Raw genomic sequence first — 18,829 nt, forward strand, 5'->3', positions numbered from 1 at the left:
AGTCACCAACTTAAACGTGTCTCGGGGTCCCGTCTCTACTCAACGAGTCGGACCTATGACTCATCGAGTCCAAGGCTAAAAATGGAAAATACACAAATAAGATTTACGTACCAGGAACCAGGTGCTACACTTCTCAAAAAATACTATCAGAATATTTGCTTGTTTTAAATAATGTAATTTTAAAAATCTAAAAGAATTCAAATTAGTTTGGCCATATCTAACGAAAGACAAAACTATCTTTTACAAATTGCTATACATTAAAAAAAATTACTTTGGGAAAAATAAAAATAAAAATTGTTTGAATAGTGTGCATGCAAACATTTTACTTATAAGAAAACAATAAATAAAGCACATTTAAATCTGTAAACTTGTATGTATGGTTGGGAATCGATTGGTTTTATGAGTTTTATGGTTTGATCTTATAGCTGTAAGACAACTATTCACCGAAATTAATTAATCATTGCTTGAAAATTATTCGCCGCCGCCGCTTTGCGCTGACAAACGACTAGTATATATATATATATATATATATATATATATATATATATATATATATATATATATATATATATATATATATATATATATATATTAAAGTTGGACACCTCTTACGAATAGTGAACATGCTGTTCTTTTGGCACAAATGGTTCTTCTTTTATGGTCGTATGTCTACTTTTGGCTTTCTTTTTCGTCTTTGTTTTCTGGCACCCTGCTCCCGAGTTCAACTTAAAGAGAAAAAAGAAAGGAAATGAGAGGAAATGAGAGGAAAGCAAGAGAGAATGGTGCTCCCGAGTTTCATTAAAGGAAGGAAGTGGAGGGAAATGGAAGGAAAACTTTCCTTCCTACCTTTCCTTCCGATTTGAGAGGATTTGAAAAGAAAGAACAAAATGTTTAACTTTCATTCCATTTCTCTCCAACTCGGGAGCATAAATGACAATTTCTTTTTCCTTTCTTTTCTCTCCTTACTTTCTTTTCTTTTCTCTTATTTTCTTTGCTATAACATGGGAGCGGGGTGTGGGAGTTCCTACCACTTGATCGATTTTTGGTTGCTACGTGTTTCGCGTCTATTCTCTTCACCGTTTTCCCACCCAATCACTTTTGTATTGCTGGCCTTTTTTTTTTTCCATGTGCACCTCTAGTCGCTTCCAATCAAATGTACTCATCTTTAACCGCCTCAATCAGTTTTAATCTACAGTTTCCCTAAATTCCTTTGATCCTTCCTCCAATCAGTCAGTGCATCTTTTCTTTTTGTTCCAGATCCCTCCACCGCTTAATACACGACGATTCTTCCCACTTTTCTTCTTCGTCTCAAGCTTCATAGATTCGGGGTCGCCACCGCCGACGATTCATGCATTCTACATCTCTCGATGTTTTCCAGACGGAATCAGTCTGTCACATGCGAGCCCTCCAAAATCAACAACATCCTTGGACACTGAACCCAACCATTGAGGTTTCACCATCACTGCCATCCAACGTTTAAAATCCTTCATAGGAGGGAGAACGAGGCAAAAAGGTCAAAGTCGGATGGAATCCACAGTCAACCGCTGTTTCTATTTTGTGTTTTCTTATATATTCCATATTTTCCACTTTTCGATGGGTTTCACTGCAATTCTTTTTCTACTGTTCTTATCGGATTTGATAGCCCTAATAATCACTCTTTATCTCGGCTCGACGGGTAATTTATATATATACGGTTAAAAATAACTCTGATTTGCTTCTAATCCCATCTCTACTCCGGTTTCCGTCGATTGGAGACGAATGATTCTGGTATCAATTTTGTTTACCAAAGTATTTTTGTTGTTTGGTTCAATTTTTTCTTTTCCTTTTGGGTTGGGGTTTGCATAAAATCAGATTAAAAATAATCTGAAGTAATAGGTTGTGGTTTTGCAGGCGGTATCTGTTTTAAAACATTATCCAAATCTTGAGAAGATATCTTTTGTCGGTCACTCACAACACTTAGGAGATGTTGTTTAAAGATGTTAGATGAGATGGATGACTCTTCCCGTTATTGCTTGCTTCTGTTGTGTTTATCGACGTTCACCCAATCTCCATGTCGGTTTAAGCTCTACATCATCGTCAATTTGCGATTTACAGGTAAGCATTATTTGATTTCGGATTTGAACTGACCTCCACTTCGATTTGGGTCTGATTTAGATTTTTTTCATTTTGTGTTTGGGTTATTAGACTGAACTTAAAGATTGTTATGCTATAAGATTCCATTTTTTGTAGCTTCATTCAACACATCTACTGCTTTACTTGATGTTTCTATCGAATCGAATCTCTTTCATGTTTACTTTTTTTTTTCTCAATTTTGTGTGTCTTCTTCCCTGATCTGCTAATCCTCATGATTTGTACTCTGTTTTTGTTCTATCTGTATTGGAGTGTATTGGTTTTAGGATTATGAAAGGTTACAATTACAAATGTTGCCTTTGATTTACTATGCTTTAGTTCTCATTTGCTAGATTGGAAACAAATTTAAGGATTAATTGCAGATGTTGAATTTGATTTACTACGTTTTAGTTCTCATTTGCTAGATTGGAAACAAATTTACGGATTATAATTCTTTAAGTGTTGCTTTTTTGTTGTTTTTTATAGGAAAATTAACAATTTTGTGAAGACGGGAAGCCTTCCTACATAAGCCATCTTATGAAAGAGTAAAATCAGAATACTTAGTTTGCTATTATATCATACACACCGTTTATGTAATCTACGATCACCATTGGCACATAAATCATGTGTTAGTTCGGTATGCAACTCTATAAACAACAAAGTTCGGTTTAAACTTTCCAAGGTTGTGAATCTCTTTCATGTTAAACGATCTCATTGATGTAATCGCATATCCACACGACATATCATTTATTTCCATTTTTCATATCTGTAGATCATGTGATCCTTAGATTTGATTCTAGAACTTTTACGAATTTGATTTTTTATTGGGCAGAATTCAAAATTAGATTACATATCAATTGTGTTGTGATGAAGAAGCAAGGTCTCAGGCCAAGTTCATTCCAATGAAATTCCAATGGGAAGGGGCAATTTGGTAATTTGGTAGAAGGGTATGATTGGTAAGAGAAGAAGATGGCTAAAAAAGATCATGAAATGAGGAGTGTGACCAGTATTCAAGCTGAGGCTCTTTATGAACCAATAGTTTATTTAATGAAGCGTTCTTTAGTTTGTTTAGGTATATGCTATAATTACTTATACTTTATGTAGATAATATAATATGTGTTGTACATCGTTCAATTTTTCCAATCTCATATCAAAAACCATAATCAAATTCATAATCTACTTTGTATTCGAACAAATCAAAAATTGAATTTGTTTGATTTTTGGTTTAAGTTAGGTTTTTAAAGAGTTTTTTTTTTTCTTTCTTTAGATTAAAATCACAATTTATGCACCTCTATTTAGTTGTATTACTATTGTACACAAATTTAGGTGGAGGTTCTTGCAGGACTTATTTACAAACAAAGAGATTCATCACCTGAGAGTTGAAGATATATGAATTGCTTATAGGATAAAATTTCAATCAATTTGCCTTGGTTAATAAACTTCCACGTAAGCTTTTTATTTTTTTAAAAGAAAATTTTTTAAGCAACTATTATAAAAGAAAATCCCAGTTTTCATTTACTTACAAATTATTCATGCATGTTTACAAAACAGGAATTGTGGAAGCTTTAGCTATACAGACAGTAACATGGGAGAATGATAGAGGTGTTGAATTAACTTATGATATGGTAAGATTGTAATTTCCTATTTAGATTTTTTTTTTCTTTTTGCAAGAAGAGCTGAAAAAGGCTGGCTTTAAAACTATAGCTCTTACAGTTGATACATCAGGGCTTGGACGCCGAGAAGCTAACATCAAAAACAGGTTTACCAAAATTACTATTTTGCCATTCTCTTTAAAATAAAGTAAATGTATATTCATAATAAAGGTTTCCATATTTTTTATAAGTTAATGTTGAGATACTATAATCATAATCAATTATATTTGTAAATCTGACTCATTTCGACATATTTTTACAAGGTAAAGTATATTACTGTTTGTTATATTTTCATATTTGGATAGTAAATGCATTAATTAGTAACATACTTTGAATTTAAAGCTCTTGGTTTTTGTTTTTTGCAATTCGTTTTGGACTCTTTTACCAAAAACCAAAATACATTTAACAAAAACCAAATGCACTAAAAGGAATGTACTGTGGGCTTATTTGTTTATTATACCATCCTACTTTCATTTTTCCTTGCAACATCATATGTTTTTACAAGTACATTGCAAATTTTTTTATCATGTTTAGAATCTGTAAATACATGGTTGTGATCAGTGACAAAGTGGGTTAATTTTTAAAATTAATAGTCTTCATTTTATTTTTGTGTTAGATTTCGGTGTTTTCCGGTTATATGCTGACTAAGTATAATATTTCTTTACATAGAAGCATTGTACCTTTTATATTTTGATTTTTTAATTTTCAGGGGTTCCAACGATAATCACTTGACTGGTTCTCCGATGGGCGGAACTCAAAGCAATTTTTACTGTTATAATTAGATTATAATTTGATTTCTCAACCCATGATGACAACATACTTTAATTTCTTACCGCTAATAGCAATATGGATGAGTGATTGAGCGATCAGCCATTCGAAGTGTCATCCTTGTGTTTTGGCTTTGATAAAGCGAGTTTCTCGTAAAAATAATATCACATTAAATTGATATTATCCCCCGAATTGGCTAAAGCATTTATTAAAATAAAGTTGCCAAAGTTAACCGGCCCAAATCTGTCATTTTAATTGGCAACCCATCAATGATTGCAGCAGAACACAACTCATGTAGCACGATGGTAGATGCTTTCTCCAATTATTTTCGCTTCGTCATCACATACTTGACAAATTTAGGAAGCTTATCCATGGATTGGAGGAATAGAGTGTTAATCGAGATGTAAAACACTTGTTCCATGAATTTCTTCTGGTCCAACTCCAAAGAATTCTCGAGGGCTCGAGATGAATATGGCAGAGGAAGCTGGTATGGTTTTAAAAAAGAAGGATTTTCATTCTTCATGCGCCACGACATGCCCGAGTGGTCGCCACGTCGTGGGTACTTGGCAGAAGATTTTTCTTTTTCTGTTTCAGGTTTCTCTTTTTCCATATGTGGATCGGGCTGTTTGGTATCAGTATCATAAATCATTAATGGCTCAGAACTACCCTATATTAGTAGAACATAACATATCTCCATATATATTTGTATTTATTGTAAATTGATTATGATTAGCAATTTCCTAGAATATCTCTTTGTATATCCCTATAATCTCTCCTATTCCTGCTGTATATATTGAGGGCTCCTCATATCAATAAGATCATCAAGATTCATAGGTTCACATGGTATCAACGCTCCAACAAATTTATCTTTTTTTGTTTCCTCTAATTCCTTGTTTTGGCATAATAGACTCGGACATCCGGGCCATCATGTAATGGACTTCCTTAGTTCTAATAAAATTATTTCTTGCAATAAACTTGATCATTCATTTGTATGTAACTCATGTCAACTAGCCAAACACAAAAGACTCCCATTCACGACTCCACATCAACCACACGCCAACCATTTGATCTCATCCATGCCGACTTATGGACCTCTCCTTTACCAAGCAAAAGTGACCATAAATATTATCTTCTAATTATTGATGACCACACACACTATACATGGGTCTTTCCTTTAAAATTTAAATCTGAAACCTATGACAAATTCAAACACTTTCACAAATTCATCCAAACACAATTCCACAAACATATAAAAACTTTCCAGTGTGACAAAGGAGGTGAATTTGACAACCACCACTTCCACCAATTCGCCTCAACCACCGGCCTTCATATCCGCTTCTCTTGCCCACACACCTCCCAACAAAATGGGAAAGCTGAACGCATGATTCGCCGTATCAACGAACTCATGCTCACTCTTCTTACCCATGCTTCCCTCCCACCTACATTTTGGGTTGACGCCCATCATACAGCTACCTACCTTCACAACATCTTACTCACCAAACTACTCAACTTCCACACTCCAACTTCCGCACTCTACCAAAAACACCCTACATATGACCACCTACGGGTCTTCGGCTGTGCATGCTACCCCAACCTCATTGCCACCCGCCCACATAAACTCTTCCCTAAATCCACCGCCTGTGTGTTCCTCGGATACCCGGCCAACTATCGGGGTTATCGATGCCTTGACTTATCCACTAGCAAGATCCTCCTTTCTCGTCACGTCACATTTGATGAAACATCATTCCCTTTCTCTACTCCAAACCCGCAACCTAATTATTCCTTCCTAGACACCGATCCCTCACCCATTATATATCAAACTCCTCAATCCCCTACTCAACCTACCTCTTCACCTTCACACGACCCCAACCCCAGCCCCGACACTGAAGCTCCAACAACCACTCAACCACACGAAAATCATTCGCCTGAAACAACCCCAGTAAATCCCATATCTCCATCCACAACAAACGCCACATCCTTCCCCATCACATATTCCAGACGGCCACGACATCCCCCATCAAACCCCCCTCCTCCTACCTCCACCCACACCATGACAACACGCTCCAAAGCCGGAATCACAAAACCTAAAACCCCATTCAACCTTCACACCACTTCCACTGACCCAGCCATTTCTCCCCTACCCAAATCCTATAAAATGGCAATATCTGATCCTAACTGGCACTCAGCTATGACCAACGAATACAAGGCTTTAATAGACAATCACACATGGGATCTAGTGCCTCAACCAAACGATGCTCATGTTATACGTTGTATGTGGCTATTTCGGCACAAGTTTCATGCCGATGGGACTCTTGAAAGATACAAAGCACGCCTAGTCATAAATGGGAAAAGCCAACAAGTAGGCGTCGACTGTGATGAGACCTTTAGTCCTGTGGTAAAACCCACCACGATACGAACAGTTCTTAGCCTTGTTGTGTCACGATCTTGGCCTATTCACCAGCTAGATGTAAAGAATGCATTCCTACATGGGAACTTAAATGAAACTATCTATATGTTCCAGCCACTCGGGTTTGTCGATACCAAAAACCCAACACAAGTTTGCCGCTTACGGAAATCATTATACGGTCTTAAACAGGCCCCACGAGCTTGGTACCAAAGATTTGCAACATTCATCCAAACATGTGGATTTAAAAGCACCACCAGTGACAGCTCCCTTTTTGTCTACAAGCATGGACACCAAATGGCATATCTTTTATTGTATGTAGATGACATCGTCCTCACTGCCTCAAGTGAATCCCTTCTTCGGCGTTTCATTGGCCTATTGTCTAAAGAATTCGCTATGACTGACCTCGGCCAACTTCATCACTTCCTCGGCATCCAAGTTCAACATCAAAATGGTGGTCTCTTTCTCTCTCAAGCTCAATACATCAACGACATCTTAACACGTGCCAACATGCAAAACTGCAAACCAAGTACCACTCCTGCCGACATGGGGCTCCAAGCTTAGCCTCACTGCTGGCCAACCAATGTCCGACCCCTCTCTCTACCGCAACTTAGCTGGTGCTCTCCAATATCTCACTTTCACACGACCAGATATCGCATATGCTGTCCAACAAGTGTGTCTCTTCATGCATAATCCACGTGAACCATACTTCAATTTTCTCAAATGCATTCTGCGGTATCTCAAAGGAATCAACAACCACGGTCTATACATCACTCCTTCTAAATCTGCCAAACTTACTGCATATTCTGATGCAGATTGGGGAGGGTGCTCGGATTCCCGACGCTCCACTTCTAGCTACTGTGTCTTCCTCGGTGATAACCTGGTCTCTTGGTCATTTAAACGTCAACCCACAATCTCTCGTTCTAGTGCTGAGGCAGAATACAAATGGGTCGCAAACACTGCAGCTGAAACAACTTGGCTACGAAACTTGCTTCTTTAGTTACACCTTCCAGTACGCCAAGTCACAATCATTTATTGTGACAATCTCTCAGCCGTTTATCTCACACAAAACCCCGTGCAACACCAACGCACAAAACATGTTGAAATTGATATTCACTTTGTCCGAGAAAAAGTTCGCATGGGTTCTCTTCGAGTTCTCCATGTTCCGGCAGATTACCAATATGCTGATATCTTCACAAAGGGATTACCTCGTCAACTTTTCACTCGCTTTCGATCCAGTCTCTCCATCCGACCAGCTATAGTTTCGACTGCGGGGGACTATTAGTAGAACATAACATATCTCCATATATATTTGTATTTATTGTAAATTGATTGTGATTAGCAATTTCCTAGAATATCTCTTTGTATATCCCTGTAATCTCTCCTATTCCTACTGTATATATTGAGGGATCCTCATATCAATAAGATCATCGAGATTCATAGATTCACACCCTATTCTTTAATAAATATCGCCATAACATGAGGTTGTGGTTCTGGATCGGGATTCTTGGGTGGTAACCACTCGTTAACAAGTGTTGTTAATAGCCCAAGTTGAATCTCAATGTTCTTAATGACACCCTGTTGATTTCTTATCGTAGCATCAGTTGTGTCATGTCTCTTCTCAAAAACGGTTGCAAAACATGCAAGCATCGATTCAGACTCAAATTTGTTATCAGATTGTGGTTGTTCTTTTTTATAGAAGTCTCGATCGGCCTGCATGCGATTTTAGTGGCTGAGTTGCAATTTTGTGGTCTGTCTGTGATTTTGTTGCTTAGTAGCCCAATATATATATATATATATATATATATATATATATATATATATATATATATATATATATATATATATAAACCTTAAAATATTGTTTTGCCACATTTTTTTAGTTTAAAAGGCTTAGACAAGTCTTCCGATGGCTGAAGAGAGATTACTCATATGTTGCTTGTGACTTTGTGTCTTGTTAAAATGACTAAAATGAATTTTCTTTATACACAACTCAAAATCACAGGTAGGTAGTGAAATCGCGAATGTGTTTGTGAAATCGTAAGTGAGGTAAGTTCACCTGCGATTTCATGGCTAAAAATGAATTTTTCTTAGTTTTTTTTATTGGCTATTTTGTAGAAAGTGATAAATAAAAGTAGCTATATGCTTTTTTTCTTTTTATCTTTAATAAATTTATATATAAATAAATTAACCATAATAATAATGAAATATATGGATAAATCAGAAATTATACTTAAAATTTCTACACACAACTTATTGTTAATGATTATTGAGATTATTTTGTTTAATACATTTTATTTTATTATATATTAGTTATGAGACCCGTATGATATACGAGTTGGATAAAACAAAAAAATAAATATGAATGTTTAAACAAAAATTTATTTAAACTTGAAATTTAAAATTTAACATTTGAATTTAAAATGAAACATATTAAATACAATATATGAGTAGTAATATTGTAATTTATTGACTATTTTTAATTAAGACAATTTAATTATTAAATGAGGTGTAAATGTTATAAGTTAATTAAGAAAAGATAAAATATGAGAAAATGACACATGGAAAAACATTTATTCAAAAATACCATAAAAACATGTGTCCAAGTTAATGAGAGAGTGACATTTGACAAAAAAAAATCTTTATTTATTAGAGTAGATTTTAAAATAATCAAAATATGCAATTACAACTTAACCACTTGGGTTTTAGTGACCTGGTAAGAAATATGGAAGATATGGTGGATAACATATTGACCAATGTTCAAGTTCTGACACTACTCAACCCTTATGGCTATAGAGGTTCGCTTGCAGTGACTGCAAGGAATGAAACATAGCCTCATATTTGCAACGGGGGATTAGTCGGTGTGCGAAAGCTGGTACGAAAACCCTCGTTAGGGAAGTTTTCTTTCCAAATAAAAAAAGTAACGTAAGAAATTATTATTCTATGGTTGATAACAAATATTTAGTTATTTTAAATAATATATATTTGTCTTATATTTAAAATATAATAACTACTAGGTGTGAGACCCGTGTACTACACGAGTTTATTAAAAATAAAAGTTTAATAACAGTGTGTAAACATTAAATATTTTTTTAAAATAAATACTTTTACATAAATACAAACGATATAATGAATAAGTAAATAATTCAATCTATATTAATAAAAAAAACTATGACATATTTTAAAAATAGATATTATAGATAGACCCATATATAATAATTGGCCAACCATACGTTTTTACTCATGTCTATATCATCTCAAATTTTAATAAGATTAAAAGGGAATTAGCTACAAAAAATTTAATCTTTGACCCTACCACTAAAATTATTATATCTCAATTTAACAATATTATTTATAACATTTCATTATTTTTATTCATGTAATAAAAAATACGGAGTATATAATAAATGTTTGTAATGTTCGAAAAACACAACCTATTTATTATTATATTCATTTTATGGAGAAAAATATTGTTATGTTAAATAATAAATGCTTCAATAATTATTGTGTTGATTTATACGGTTACTACAATAAATACTTTGCATATATAGTAGATGTATTTGATTTTGTTTTTGGATTTTTTGTTTTGTCATTGACTTGTGGCTGTCTTTATTTCTCATGTTCCCTTTGTTTCTTTTTGTTTCATTAATATAATTTTATTGGCTGGTTTAAAAAAGAAGAAATATAATAGATGTATTAATTAGTAAAATTAATTAATTCTTTATTAATAAAAAAATACCACATAATAACATGTAAAATTTAAATATATATATATATATATATATATATATATATATATATATATATATATATATATATTTATGTGAAATAATAAATGTTTTAATAATTATAGTATTAATTACACATTTATTACAATGAATAATTTAAATATATAATAGATATATTAATTAGTAAAATTAATATCTGATAATGATATGATATGTAAAATTTAAATAATTCAAAAATCTTACTGTATTATATGTGGCAAAAGTTTCAAAGAAGAGACATATGTCAAAAATATTTTTATTTATTAAGATAGATATTATATGCAACTCTAGTTCGATATAAACGTTATTCAGGTCAAATACATATTTTTTTTTGAGTAATTTAACTTCAAAATATGACAACATTTCTTTGCTTCAAAATATAAAATCTGGTTCGACATAAAACTTTTATATTAATTAATAACAAAATCGTGTCCTTTTCCATAGACTGTCATAGCAGCGGCGTATCAAGGCCCCTTTTCCAATAGAAATTCCTCACTTGATTCCATGCTCCGCAGAACATTCGATTGACGTTTTGCCTCGAATCTCTCACCGTCGATGCCACCACCGTCTCTCCACGTGTACACATCCTAGCCGCCGCTGCAGTCCTGTGCCAGTAACGTACGGTCTAGCAGAGTAGCACGCGAAACATGCCCATCATCTGAAAAAACCGTCGAAAAAAACTTCACTGCAACTTTCTCTTTCCCCTTCGTCTCCCTCCGATACAATCGCCCCTTTCACGACTTCCGTTGAATCAACAATGTGTAAGTGTTGGTTGTAATGTACATAATCAGATTTTCTATTAGTTTTTGAGCTCTCGTTACGTCTTATTTCACTATATTTCTGCAAATGCATGAGTTTATTTGAAATCCTAAGCTCGAAAAAGCAAACAAAAGTGAAATCTCCCTTCCTTTCTGTTTTTACAGCTGCAATATTGTCAATGGAGGTAGATGACGGGACAGAAACGCATCATCGGGGAGTCTGTACGCCTTCTGGTACGCTGAATGCCTGTATCCATGTATATGTTTGCTTTTTATTACATTTTTCGCGTTATGAACCTTCGCAATTTTTGTATGTTCGTTTTGAAACTGATTACTGCTAGTTGAAGTTCTGTAAATGTTTGCATAAGATTCTGAAAATATTAAGGGTTTGTTAATCAGTTTCAGACCACTAAACAATCGGATTATCAAAGATTAAAATAAAGTTACATATTCGTTTCGTCTTTTGACCTAATATGTGAGATTTTTGCTCTCGTCTTCAGGCCATGCCAGAAGAATCTCAATGTTCTTCTATCCTATTAGTTTTTTAAATATCCAGCTTTTGTAAAAAAAAACTTATGCTCAGGTTATTAAATTTCAAACAAGTTCAAATGTCATGTTCTGCAGCCTAATCTATTGCAACTGAATATACTAATTATTTATTATTACACAATCTCTTCCAGAAAACACATATACCTGAATTTAAAGCACAAGATGTGTTCCAAATAAAGATTCCGGTTGCATTGTTGTTGCCCATGTATCCGAGTAAACAAAAGATCAGCTATACTAAGCAAATCATTGATGTACTATGAGAAACATAAGCAGTGGTTTACTTACTATAACCGACTTTTTACTTATTTACATCTATGGACAATAACAATGCAATGAAGATCTTTATTATCAACACATCTTGAGCTTTGAATTTAGCTATATCTAGTCTCTTCACCACAGCCACCCCTGTTTTGGTAACTTTTGGAAGTAGCAAATAAATAGTTTGTGTCGATTATATAATGAATGCAACCATACATTTACGGGTTTTGCATATTTGTTTCTGAAACAGTCAAAGGGCGACAGACTATGGACAGCAATGGAGAAATTATATCACCGAGTCCTAGATATAAACATGTATACATGTCTGATAAAACTAAAAGCAAGCGTAAGAACTTTGATCACACAGATCCGTTTGCCATCAGAGATTTTGTGCTAGGATTTGATAGTCCTAAGTATGGTTCTGTTACAAAAGATATAGAAGATCTTTTTTCACGAAAGAAGCAGATGTTCATGCCTACTTTTAGAAAGTTTCCTTTACTTGGAGTTGATTCACTGGATCTGAAGCCTGGGAAGGATATTTCCATTGCAATTGAAAACACAAAGCATGATACAAATGCACAAGCACAACAATTGGTTGTTATCATTGACTCGGATGATGACGATGAACCCACATCTCAAATCCCTTCAAAATCATTCCAAGATGCGGTTCTCAAGTTTCCTTCAAAACCATTAGAGGATACCAAACTCATGATTCTTTCAAAACCACACGAGGATATAGAACTCAAGATTCCTTCAAAAGCATACAATGATACACTACTCAATGAGCCTACTGAGCAGCCAATGGAACAACTTTTGGTAAGTTTTTCCTGTCATATGATTCAGTCTAAATCATCATTACAATTTGTTAAGTAGAGGCCCATTTGTGTTTATAATACACAGTTTGTTGAAAAGATGTCTGTTCTGATTTGAATCGTTTAAACTACATGTTTCTCTCTTACATTATTTTTGTTTCATTACTCTGTAGGGTGGAGATGATGCTCTTGACCAAGCCACAAAGGAAGGGGGAGATAGAGATACATTAACTGTTGTGGTGCCTAGTGTCGAAAAAGAAAAAAGCTTTAAAGATGATGACATGGATAGTGAAAAAAAACATGATGATGTGGACAATGACAAGAAGCATGATGACGTGGACAGTGGAGGAAAGAAGCATGATAAGGGTAAGTATGTTGGTGTTGAAGATGACGATTCAGACGAACAACCTGAAGCTGATTTTGATGGACTAGGCGATATATGGAAAGAAATGACAATCGGATTAGAGTCTTCAAAGGTAATAATAATAATAATCAATTATTCATGTGTTGTTTGTTTCTTGTCATCTTTAGTTACATTTCCTTCCTGTGTTTATATTTTTCAGGATAGAATCCCAGCATCTCATGAAAATGCAAATGAAGAGGGAAAAGACTGTGATCATACATTTATTTTGAAAGAAGATATTGGTTCTGTATGTCGTGTGTGTGGAATAATCGACAGAAGAATCGAATCCATAATCGAATTCCAGCGTCCTAAAGTAACTTACTTTCCTTGTTTACACTTCACCCTTTTATTTGTTCTGTTTTCTTCTTGTTTCTATGTATCATGAGCAACATGACAACTTACTTTCTAATTTCTATTCAGACCATAAAGAGTACACGAACTTATCACTATGAAAGCCAAACAAAAAGAGGAGATCGAGCTAATCCTGTTCTTGATGGAGTTAAGCTACCCGGAAATGATTTCTCAGTGTGTGAAGTAATAGCTCATCCAAGACACAAAAAGCAAATGAAACCGCATCAAATTGAGGGTTTCAATTTTCTTTTAAGCAACTTGGTGTGTGACAACCCTGGAGGATGCATTCTTGCACATGCTCCAGGATCAGGGAAAACATTCATGCTTATCAGCTTTATTCAAAGCTTTATGGCTAAGTATCCTGATGCTCGACCACTTGTGATTCTCCCAAGGGGTATTTTGGGAACATGGAAAAAAGAATTTACTAGATGGCAAGTGGAGGACCTCCCGTTGTTTGACTTGTACTCTGTAAAAGCTGAGGGTAGGGTACAGCAATTTGAAGTGTTAAAACAATGGGCTAATCAGAGAAGTATTCTATTTCTTGGATACCAACAGTTTTCCTCGATAGTATGCGATGATGACACAAGCTCAATTACAGTTAGCTGTCAAGAGATTTTACTAACATACCCTTCGCTTCTCATATTAGACGAAGGTCACACCCCTAGAAACCAAGACACTAACATTCTCACTTCTCTTGAAAAAATCCAAACCCCTAGGAAGGTGGTTCTTTCCGGAACCTTGTATCAGAACCATGTCAGAGAGGTTTTCAACATCCTTAACCTCGTACGTCCCAAGTTTCTACGAATGGAAAATTCCAAAGCTATAAAACGACGTATTCTGAGCAGGGTGCCCATTGAAAGCCGGAGAAACCTTTTGAAAAAGAGTACAGATAACGAATTCTACGAGGTGGTTGAACATACTTTGTTAAAAGACGAGGATTTTAAGAGGAAGGTGACTGTGATTGAAGATTTACGTGATATGACGAACAAAGTTTTACACTATTACAAAGGCGATTCCTTAGACGAATTGCCTGGACTCGTTGACTTTTCTGTTTTTCTTAACCTCAGCCCCAAACAACAACGCCATGTGACAGAGTTGAAAAAGTTGAAAAAGAAATTCAAAATAAGTTCAGACGGAAGCGCGATTTACGTCCACCCTGCGCTCAAATCTGTATTGAAGACCACCAAGGACAAAAACGACGACGACATTAGTAAAATCGATGAGATTTTGGAGAAATTGGACGAAAGAGAAGGAGTAAAAGCTAAATTCTATCTCAACTTACTCCGTTTATGTGAATCCGAAGGCGAAAAGCTTCTTGTATTCGGTCAATATCTGTTACCTTTAAAGTTTCTACTTCGATTAACAGTGAAGACGAAAGGTTGGAGTCTGGGAAAAGAGGTTTTCATGATCACAGGAGACCATGACAACGACGAACGTGAGATAGCGATGGATCAATTCAACAACTCCCCGGATTCCAGAGTGTTTTTCGGATCAATTAAAGCGTGTGGGGAGGGGATATCACTTGTGGGGGCGTCTAGGATAATTATTTTAGACATTCATCTGAATCCGTCTGTTACGCGACAAGCGATTGGGCGTGCGTTTAGACCGGGGCAAATAAGGAAAGTGTACACTTACCGATTGATTGCAGCGGATTCACCTGAAGCTGATGATCATGAAACCTGTTTCAAAAAGGAATCGATTGCTAAAATGTGGTTTGAATGGAACGAGTATTGTGGGCATCATGACTTTGAGATGGAAACAACGAGTGTTGAAGATTGTGGGGATCCGTTTTTGGAAACTTCGTGGTTGAATGAGGACGTGACAGCTATCTATAAAAGGTTAGTGGTTTAATTAATTATCAAAGCATTGATTTTTGTGTTTATATAAGTTATTGATTATTGTGTTCGCTCTCTGTGTAGATGATCACAAATGGATTTGGATTTGGATAATAGTCAAAACATGTAACTAGAAAGGTAGGAACCAAGAATGTGCAAAACTTTTTGTTTAGATTTTGGCAAAGGGTAGCTGTGAAATGGTTGTTTGACATTTTGACAGTAGGTGCTGGCTGATTTTTTTTTTTGCAAATGCATGAAAATGAATTATATGCAACTCTTCTTTACATGTGTTCATTTTTATTTGGTTTGATGATAAGAAGTAAAAACTAGATTTGATTTTAAGAATTTACATGAAAAACTGTTTGAGTAAAACCTACTCGCGTTAAAAATTTAAAAAAGTCATGCAACTTTGGGTGATGACGAATCTATGGATTCTTGTTTGTACATTTCTTCCACCATTGGCTTCCATAGGCGAACTCGAGCGTTTATGAACCAATTCGTGACCTGATCCATTTCAAGTAACAAAGTGTGATTGTGTGATGAGTGATGATTATTTCAATAAAAGCATGAAAAGCTTACCTGAGTTTTAGTCAAGCCTGTTTGTCTGGCTAGCATATTCTTTTCTGAATCCTTTGGATATCTAGTACAAATCAAGAAATCATGTTTAAATCAAATCTTTGTTTTCTATGTTTGGAATCAATGAGTAACAAAAACAAACAATTTGACAAAAAAATAATAAGTTGAGTGTGATTACGGATGAAGAAAATGCTCAAACAGCCATGCACGTAGGATTGACACACAGCTTTCAGGAAGCCCTCTTTGTGGTCTCCAGATATGTCTATGCTGTTTCCTCACCTTCTGATCCACAAATCTCAACCTCGGAATCCCAATTCCCTCCTCATTCAATTCCCTCTTGCAAAGCCTTGTTGATATGATTTCTATCTGGCTTTTAATTGCATCTTTTATGAACCGGAATTGGCATGATATGGTTTGGAGAATGAGCGTGGTGTAGGGGCTTGAAGCCCCACATCCAGCAAGTGCCTCAAATGATGATACAACAATCTGCATTTGATGATAGTATTGTTTGTATCTTCTATCAACCTATAAGAACAAGTAGTTAAAGTTTGGACTTTGGAATCCCAATTCTTGCCAAATTCTATGAAAATTTTCTAAAGTACCAACCAAGTCAATGGATTCAAACATGTGCAAGCCATCTTATAAAGAATAAGACAAAAACTTACCTCATTCAGCATAGACGATAGCTTAGTCATATTGTTCTGTAAATCTTGTTTTTCAGAAGCTGAGACTGGGCTGGATTCACATCTGTTTTTCAATATCCCGAAGGCGTCTTTGGAATTGTTCATGGAATCATGTTTACAGTGTTGTTTCATAGCTTTCTTGACATTAACAACATCATCAAGTAGGTTTTGAGTTGCTTTTAGATACTTGGAATCAGAAATCACATTCCCAATTCCATGTAGATAACTCTTGGAATCTTGGCTATTTTCATATGCCAAAGGAAAATCAACTATAGTATTAACGCAATGATCATGATCGGAATGGAATCTGATTCCATAGGGCGGAATGCTCGAAACCATTTGATCCATAATTTCATGACTCGTACTATCTCTTAACAAACCAATACTTGATTCACAAAATCGTTGCTGTGAAACGCCAGAATCATGGACTCCACCAACGTTTGGAATGCACATTATGAGATTTTCAATAGGAATCGGTGATTCCGGAGAAGAAGGTTGATTGATTCTTTCATTGTTGAAGCTTGGTATGTAAGTTGACATGTTTTTCTTCTATCTTTTTCATTTGCAATGAAGAAACATTTAATATGGATTCACACAAACAGTTGATGAAGTGAAACATTAACTGTTGGGGAAAAAGGACATGAATATAAAAGCAACAAGTACTTGATCTTCTGTAAAAAGATTTCCCTTCTTTCTTTTCTACTGCAATAAAACAAAACAAGGTAAAATTGTACGAAAGTACGTATGAATTAAATAAAAAGTTAAACAGAAATTATAGTGTGATTTCAATAAGAAGCTACCAATAGTTATGCAAAACCCCATTTATGAAAAAGCCAAAAAAATAGTCACTTTTTTTTCAATGTTGTTAAAGAAATTCTATCTTTTCCATATTCTTCTATAATATATTTATATGTTTCTCTCTCTTAAAGTATATGTTTCTCGCTCTAGAAGAGAGGAGTTAGTTGGTTTTAATGATGTTGGTGGTAACTGTTTAAGTAGTGCAATCGCTAACAACCAGTTGGTAGAAACAAAACAAGCTGAAACTAGATCCGATGAAGTTAGGTTTAGTTTAAATTTGGATATGTTTTCATGACACAAGATTCAACAAAAAATAAATGTGTTTGATCAAGTAAATTTGATTTGAGTTTGACAAAGAACATTAACATATGTGCAACTATGCAAGGTTCCGAAGTGATGTTTGTTTGACTTTTTATCATATATTTCAAACTCGTTTCCTATATACTTAACTAAAGGATCCTCTATTAAATTTATGCTCAAATAACTCGATAAAATCGTGATATATTTAGTTGTGTCCTGCTAGATATTGTGATGGAAGGTCTTGCGGCGATTTCAGCCAAATAATTAATTTTGATTTTTTTTGTTATTCGAATGACAACCGTACAATTAAAAGATACAAGGAAAAAAAAGAAGATCGACAAGATTTACATTGTTCACAAGATTACAGGTAGTGTTACGTTCATACGCAAAATAGAGAGATTTATTATTGATCTCGTCGGGATGAGGTTTACAGTTACATTGATTTTCTATATATAAAGCTAGGTATTGAAGATCTCATATTTATCTTCAAGAAAATAAATGCACACCTTTCTCATGGAATTGTCTATAAAAGCAACATGGTATAATGATCCTCCTATTGAGGAAACTGGTGTAGGTTTGTACAATTTGTACATGAGCCAAATCCAACTTTCCAACCTTAGGTGACATCCCCATATTTATAAAGGTAATTTTTCTATGAGTACCGATGATACATAGCTCATAGAAATCCATATCACATTCTTCAAATATGAAAATCTGTCTTCTGTATCTAGGATCTTTATATATTTTTCATTCATATGTCCAAGTGTCATAGAGTAGACACAACCATATCTTCAATAGCAATGTTT

At 34.7% G+C, this 18,829-nt stretch overlaps 2 protein-coding genes and 1 long non-coding RNA gene across 14 annotated transcripts; 2 read left to right on the forward strand and 1 right to left on the reverse strand.

Annotated features, from left to right (window-relative positions):
- The first annotated feature begins 1,014 nt into the window (after positions 1 to 1,014).
- Positions 1,015 to 5,368, forward strand: LOC111912442 (uncharacterized). 11 transcript variants are annotated; one of them, XR_006192835.2, is made up of 7 exons: positions 1,018 to 1,767; positions 1,891 to 2,094; positions 2,596 to 3,181; positions 3,452 to 3,555; positions 3,661 to 3,734; positions 3,814 to 3,868; positions 4,471 to 5,368. It is a non-coding gene; the product is annotated as an uncharacterized LOC111912442 (long non-coding RNA). The 11 variants fall into 11 exon arrangements; XR_006192839.2 differs by having other exon boundaries at positions 3,823 to 3,868; XR_006192836.2 differs by having other exon boundaries at positions 1,015 to 1,767; positions 3,661 to 3,868.
- A 5,651-nt stretch (positions 5,369 to 11,019) lies between these two features.
- On the forward strand, positions 11,020 to 15,957 carry LOC111912444 (protein CHROMATIN REMODELING 35). 2 transcript variants are annotated; one of them, XM_023908179.3, is made up of 7 exons: positions 11,023 to 11,461; positions 11,624 to 11,692; positions 12,516 to 13,081; positions 13,251 to 13,553; positions 13,641 to 13,793; positions 13,901 to 15,669; positions 15,751 to 15,956. In XM_023908179.3, exons 1-7 carry the CDS (start codon positions 11,458 to 11,460, stop codon positions 15,752 to 15,754), a joined length of 2,868 nt encoding a protein of 955 aa, XP_023763947.1. In that variant the 5' UTR covers positions 11,023 to 11,457; the 3' UTR covers positions 15,755 to 15,956. The 2 variants fall into 2 exon arrangements, with proteins under 2 accessions (XP_042758807.1, XP_023763947.1); XM_042902873.2 differs by having other exon boundaries at positions 11,020 to 11,461; positions 13,251 to 13,793; positions 15,751 to 15,957.
- Positions 15,958 to 16,043: 86 nt separating this feature from the next.
- LOC111912480 (BEL1-like homeodomain protein 7) lies at positions 16,044 to 17,592 on the reverse strand. The gene is made up of 4 exons (XM_023908220.2): positions 16,908 to 17,592; positions 16,421 to 16,767; positions 16,246 to 16,306; positions 16,044 to 16,170 (listed from the first exon to the last, which is right to left on the reverse strand). The coding sequence occupies exons 1-4, from the start codon at positions 17,463 to 17,465 to the stop codon at positions 16,066 to 16,068; spliced, it is 1,071 nt and encodes a 356-aa protein (XP_023763988.1). The 5' UTR covers positions 17,466 to 17,592; the 3' UTR covers positions 16,044 to 16,065.
- Between the last annotated feature and the right edge of the window lie 1,237 nt (positions 17,593 to 18,829).

This window comes from Lactuca sativa, chromosome 5 (genome assembly GCF_002870075.4).
Source record: "Lactuca sativa cultivar Salinas chromosome 5, Lsat_Salinas_v11, whole genome shotgun sequence".
Taxonomy (NCBI): domain Eukaryota; kingdom Viridiplantae; phylum Streptophyta; class Magnoliopsida; order Asterales; family Asteraceae; genus Lactuca; species Lactuca sativa.